Raw genomic sequence first — 6,195 nt, 5'->3', positions numbered from 1 at the left:
GCTTTGTCCCCCAGGGCACCGCAGAACTGGGGCGTCCCTTTGAGTCCGGTAATGCCCCTTTAGTGCTGGTGGGCTGGGGGGCTCTGACCACGGCCACGCACTTCAGGCACCCTGCATTGCCCTCCCCCTGCACAGGGATGCTCGGAGGCATCCTCTGGTGTGGTCCCTATCCCAATCCTAATTCCCAGCCCCTTCCAATCCCAATCCCCATCCTAATCCTCAGTTCCCATCCCCGACCCCATTCCAATTCCAGTCCCCATCTCAATCTCCAATCCCAATTCCCATCCCTGACTCCACTCCAATCTCCGTCCCCGTTCCAATCCCCCATCCCCATCCCACACCTGCCCCCCCATCCCTGCCCCATGGCCACAGCTCCCACAGTGACAGAGCCCCGGACAGGACAGCACATCAGGGAAAATTTCCAGTCTTCCTCTTTTACAGTCTCTGTCTCCTGCCGCGGAGGGAGCCAACTGGAACAAAATACTCTGTAGAAATACTTCAGTATTTTCCTCTCTCTCGCGCGCTCTCTTTTTCTGGATTGTGAGTACAGCTGTAGATTCAGTGAGCTGGTTCAATTATAATAAAATATACAGTATATATTGTAAATGATGCTGCGAGGCATGGAGAGGTTTCTTTGCATCCCTCCCTCCCACCCCAGCCCCCGGCAGGATGTGGCCCCACGCCTCCAGCTCTGCAGCTCAGCTGCTTTGATCCCTTTCCAGTCGCATTTCCCAGACAACACAGGGCTCACCCCCACCCCAGCCCCCGACAAAGGGCTCAGCAGGCTGTGCTGGGACAGAAGGGACACCCTGAGCCCCCCCTGCTGAAGGATCCCTCTCTCATCCTTCCTGTATCCCCATCTGTGCCAATTACCCCACACGGAGGGCTCTCACATCCCTGTGCCGAGCACATCAGGGCTCAGCTACAGCCATTTCCTGGCTGTGCTGGCTCTTAAAAGCAAAGCCTGCACACTGCAGGAGCCGGGAGAGGTTGGACAGACAGCTCAAGGCCAAAGCTCAGCCCCTAATAGTCCCAATATTCCCAACAACCGGCAACAGCTTCATCAGTCCCCGCTGCCCCCATCAGCCACCAACAGCACCATCGATCCCTACTGGTCCCACTGGTCCCTAGCAAACCCCAGCAGTCCGCATCGATTTGTACGATTCCCTGCTGACCCCCACCAAGCCCTACAGCCTCCATCAGTCCTCCTGACCTCCATCAGCCACACTTGGCCCCGCTGACCCCCACCAAGCCCTGTAACCCCCACTGGCCCCTCTGTCCTCCATCAGCCCCACAAACCCCACTCCCAGGTTCTGGGACCCCCACCCCGACCCATACGGGCCCTGGGGTTCCGCATTTCTGATGGGCTCCAGAAGTTTCCAGCGCGGCGGTGACGCAGTGGGCGCAGGGCCGGGCTCGGGCTCCTGCTCTGACTCATCCCCCCAGCGCTGCGCATCCCAAGGACTGTTGACGGGAAGGGGAGGGCAGGCTGGGAGCCATCCAGCTCCCATCCATCAGCGCCAAGGAGCCGTGCGGGGCGGGCAGCCGGGGCCTGCGGCTGCGCAGGGCCAGAGAAAGCTTCTGGTTCCTTCCCGGCCCCGCTGCGATTTCCATTAATAGCCAGCTGCTCCTGCCGGCTAAAAATAACCATCGGGACGCGTTCATAAGGCCCTACAGCCGCTCCACACCACCGCCCCGCACACCATGGCCGAGCGCCGCGTGCCCTTCACCTTCCTCAGCAGCCCCAGCTGGGAGCCTTTCCGCGACTGGTACCATGGCAGCCGCCTCTTCGACCAGTCCTTCGGGATGCCGCACATCCCTGAGGATTGGTACAAGTGGCCCAGCGGCAGCGCCTGGCCCGGGTACTTCCGTCTGCTGCCCAGCGAGAGCGCCTTGCTGCCCGCCCCTGGGTCGCCCTACAGCCGCGCGCTGAGCCGGCAGCTGAGCAGCGGCATCTCCGAGATCCGGCAGAGCGCCGACAGCTGGAAGGTCACCCTGGATGTCAACCACTTTGCTCCCGAAGAGCTGGTGGTGAAGACCAAGGATAACATCGTGGAGATCACCGGTGGGTCTGTGGGGTGGGGTGACGGGGGGATGTGGAGGGCATGGGGGACGCGGGGTGGTCGGGTGGATGTGTTCGTGGTTGGGGTATGCAGTGAAAATGGAGCAAGGTGGGAAAGGGGAAAGGGAAGGGGAAAGAAAGAGTGTGGGAAAGGTGGAAGGGAAAAGGAAAAAGGAAAAGGCAAAAAGGAAAAGGAAAGAGAAAAGTGGAAATGGGAGAAGGGGAAACGAAAAAAGGGAAAAGGGAGAAGGGAAAAGGTAAAAGGGAAATAAGAAAGGAAAAGGGAAATAGGGATGGAAAGAGAAAGGGAAAGAAAAGAAAGGGGGAGGGAAGGAGAAAGGGGAAAGGGAAAGGAAAAAGGGCAAAGGAAAGGAAATAGGGAAGGAAAGGAAAAGGAAAGTGAAAGGGGAAGGGGAGAGGAAAGAAAAAGCGAAAGAGGGAGGAGAAGAGAGGAGAGGGAAAAGGGAAAAAGGAAAAGGAAAGTGGAAAAGGAAGAAAGAGAAAAAGAAAGAAAAAAAAAAGAGAAAATGATAAACTAACAGAGAAGGCATAGGGTTACAAGTGAATTCCAGGCATGACTCACAGTGTACACAGTGTGCTGGGTGCACAGTCCCCAGCCCCACACTGCTGCTGTGCGCAGCCCATGGTAGGGATGTGATCTGTGCCCCATCGGGACAGAGCTGGCAGTGCCATGGGGCAGAGCCAGGCCCACAGCACCCTGAGCATCCCTGCATGTCTGGGAGGGGGCTCAGCAAGGGGTGCTGTGACAAAACACAGACCCATGGCATGAGGCCAGCAGTGTGCCCAGCACAATGGGAAGCTGAAACAAAGGCACTGGAGGTCGGTTGGGTCCACCATCACCGTCTGTTTTCTGCCCTTAAGTGTAGGGGCTTCTCCTGTAGGGACACAGGTGTCTCCCATCACTCAGGGCTGCATGTAGGGCAAGCAGGAGTGCTTCCATCCCAGAGTTGATGGAGCAGGGAAAGGCAAACCACAACTGTGGAGACCCAATGGACACCAACCCTTTGCTGTTTATTCCTTCCAGGCAAGCATGAGGAGAAACAGGATGAGCACGGCTTCATCTCCAGGTGCTTCACCCGCAAATACACGTGAGTACCAGGCTGGGGAGAGAGGGGGGACACAACCTGCCCATCCCCAGCTCACACACACTGGGGCTGTCATTTTCCCCAATGGGAGACACGCAGAAATGTGGGGATTTTCTGACCTCTCCCCTCTCCCCACAGCCTCCCCCCCGGTGTGGAAGCCACAGCCGTGCGCTCCTCTCTGTCCCCCGATGGGATGCTGACAGTGGAAGCCCCGCTGCCCAAACCGGCCATCCAGTCATCTGAGATCACCATCCCTGTCACCGTTGAGGCCAAGAAGGAAGAACCAGCCAAGAAGTAGGAAGAGGCCCGGCTGCTGTCCCTGCCACGCACCCCACACGCCTGCCCCCAGCTCCTGCCCCCCTTTGTATTTTTTATTTGTACTCACCCATCACCCCAGTGCCTTGAATAAACATGGAGGAAAAGAAAAAAATGATGGGAATAAAAGTGACGGAAGAATCCTGCCCTGTGTCTGCCTGCCACATCCTAGAGCCTACATGCCATTTCTCACACCCCATACCCCGCATCTGGACATCCCAGGTCTCCAGAGTCGTAGGATCATAGAATAATGGGTTATCCTGTGTTGGAAGGGATCCATAAGGATCACTGAGTCCAACTGCTGGCTCCATGCAGGGCCATGTCCCTGCTTCCCACACCCTGGGTTTCAGCAGTGTGGGTCTCCAACATCCCAAGGTTAATGTCCTGGTCTCCAAGTCCTGGGGATCTGACACCTTGGGTCTCCAGAGTCCTGGGTCTCAACATTACATATCTACCACACTCGAGGTTATGACATCCTGACTCTCCAACAGCACTGCGACCAGTATCCAGGGTCCCCAAAATTCCAGGTCTCCCATCTCCCAGATCTCAGCATCCCATTTCTCCTCCATCCCAGGTCCCTAAAACCTCAGATCTCAGCACTTTGGCTCTCAACACCTCAGCATTCCTCTTCTCCAAAGCTCTGAGCATCACCACCCCAGATCTCAACGTCTCATATGTCCTCAACGTCTCATATGTCCAACCTGCTGCGTATCCCCATCCTGGTACCAACACCCTGGGTCTCTACATCCCATAAAACAGGCACCCTCCGCAGCTTGCAGGGAAGCTTGGGCAGAAGCTCAGGAGGTCAGAACAGGACTTCCAACCCAGCAGCATGCTGCCATCCGCAATTCCTTCTGGGATGCACAGCCTCCACTCCGTTATGCTCCTTCCTTTCACCCCATTGGGATGAGTTGGGCAGATGGGGCTTTGCACACCTCCAGCCCCAGCTCAAGGGGCCGGGCACAGTGTCAGGATCCTCACACCCTTCCTGTGCCCACACCTCCATGCAAGGGTCAGGGCTGGCCCTACATGGCCAGGCTGCCGGCAGCCGTGTTCCTGCTCCTACAAATCCCTCTAATCCCCCCTGAGTCATCCCGGAGGCAGGCAATGACCGGGGAGGAATCCTACAGCCGTGGGGCTCCTCTGTCAGCCCAGCCCCCCAGAGCACGGGGACCCCCAGGGCACACGTGTAACATTATGGGATGGGTGGCCACAGAAACCAGTGGTGGAGACAGTTGCCATAGCAAGAGCAGTGCCAGCCCTAGGGTCCAGCAATGGACTTCCTGGCTTTGTGCAGAGGTGTGCAATGAACACACGTCACCCAGTGCAGCAGGGTGGCACCGCAGCTGGAGGCGGCACCGTGTGCTGTCCCAGCCCCAGGCACCTTTATCAGCACGGCAGCGCTGTGCCAGGCCCCAGGGCTGGGCACACAGGTGGGGAGGCAGCAGCACAGCCTGGCCGTGGGCGAGCCAACAACACCCACTTTGGGCGTTCAGTTTCCAAGGGAGGGGATTATTTTTACAGAGTGAGTCAGCGCACAGCGTGCTGAGCGGAAAAAGCTGCTGGGAGGCAGCGAGGCAGGGACAGGCAGAGCGCGGCCACGAGCAAGGCACTGAGATTACACCCATGGGTTCCCCAGCCCTGCGTTGGGCCAGGGGAAAGGACTGCCCAAGGTCCCCAAAGCCAAGGGTGGGAAGGGGACATCAACGGTTGGGGATGAGAACTGTTGGGAAGGTGACGCCAACATAGGTTGGGAAGGAAGGGGGACGCCAACACGGGTTAGGAAGAAGCGGATGCCGACAGCTGGGAAGGAACACCAGGATGTCCCCAAGGCCAAGGGTGGGAATGGGACACTAATGGTTGGGGTACCAACACAGGTTGGGAAGAAGTGGATGCGAATGGTTGGGAAGAGGTGGATGCCAAGCCGCCCTCCAGCCCCCGGCGACTCGAGAGACGCAAGAGAATTGAGCAGCGCTGACGTCAGATCTGTAAGTTTATTTTGCTCAATGTACGACGGCTACATAATGACTCACATTCATGATATTCCATCACTGAGGAAAACTGCTAAGAATGGTCCGTGTGTGAAATAATTCCTTACAGAAACACGGAGTTGGAAAAATAATCACTGATTAGACCTTAAAAATAGTTCACTGCATAACATGACAAAAAGCACAAACAAAGGCTCATTCAAAGAACACAGTCATTGTTCTCCTACACTGTAATAGTTATAATTTCACCATGACGAACACCAGACATTAAGATTAAGCTAACACTGGTGTTTTTCTTTTGCTTTTTTTTCCTTTTTAAAAACAAAATCATATATAATTGCATGTCACTATAGCAACATCCATAACAGATCAGTTTGTTACGATCACTATTTGGTAGAGCAAACTTTACCCCCAAAAGAAAAATAAATTAAAAAACTTTAAAAAATTTTTGAAGACTATTTTGTCATAGGAATACATAACATCTACAGTATAAGTTAATAAATTTCAAGCTACTGTATAGAAATACGACACTAGCATGCACAATATTGTATCAATAGAGTAATGGAGCAGTAATCATTTCACTGGAGAGACAGTATCATAGGCAAGTGCATTTCTTAAAAAATGAAAGAAACCATTCAAGCTGCTTAAAAATCAACCCCTGACCCCTCTCCCCTTGGAGCCCTCTCGTGCCATCTCTCCTGCGCAAGTTTCCTAAAGCAGCCAG

General features: G+C 55.2%; 1 protein-coding gene across 1 annotated transcript; it reads left to right on the top strand.

Annotated features, from left to right (window-relative positions):
- Positions 1–1,704: 1,704 nt before the first annotated feature.
- Positions 1,705–3,618, top strand: HSPB1 (heat shock protein family B (small) member 1; the record flags this gene model as incomplete). The annotated part of the gene is made up of 3 exons (XM_079545061.1): positions 1,705–2,065; positions 3,108–3,171; positions 3,307–3,618. The coding sequence occupies 3 exons, from the start codon at positions 1,705–1,707 to the stop codon at positions 3,464–3,466; spliced, it is 585 nt and encodes a 194-aa protein (XP_079401187.1). The 3' UTR covers positions 3,467–3,618.
- Between the last annotated feature and the right edge of the window lie 2,577 nt (positions 3,619–6,195).

The sequence above is a fragment of the Tetrao urogallus genome (assembly GCF_951394365.1).
Source record: "Tetrao urogallus genome assembly, chromosome: 20".
Taxonomy (NCBI): Eukaryota; Metazoa; Chordata; class Aves; order Galliformes; family Phasianidae; genus Tetrao; species Tetrao urogallus.
The sequence above is the reverse complement of the archived record's forward strand: the minus strand, read 5'-3'. Positions and strand labels throughout refer to the sequence as shown.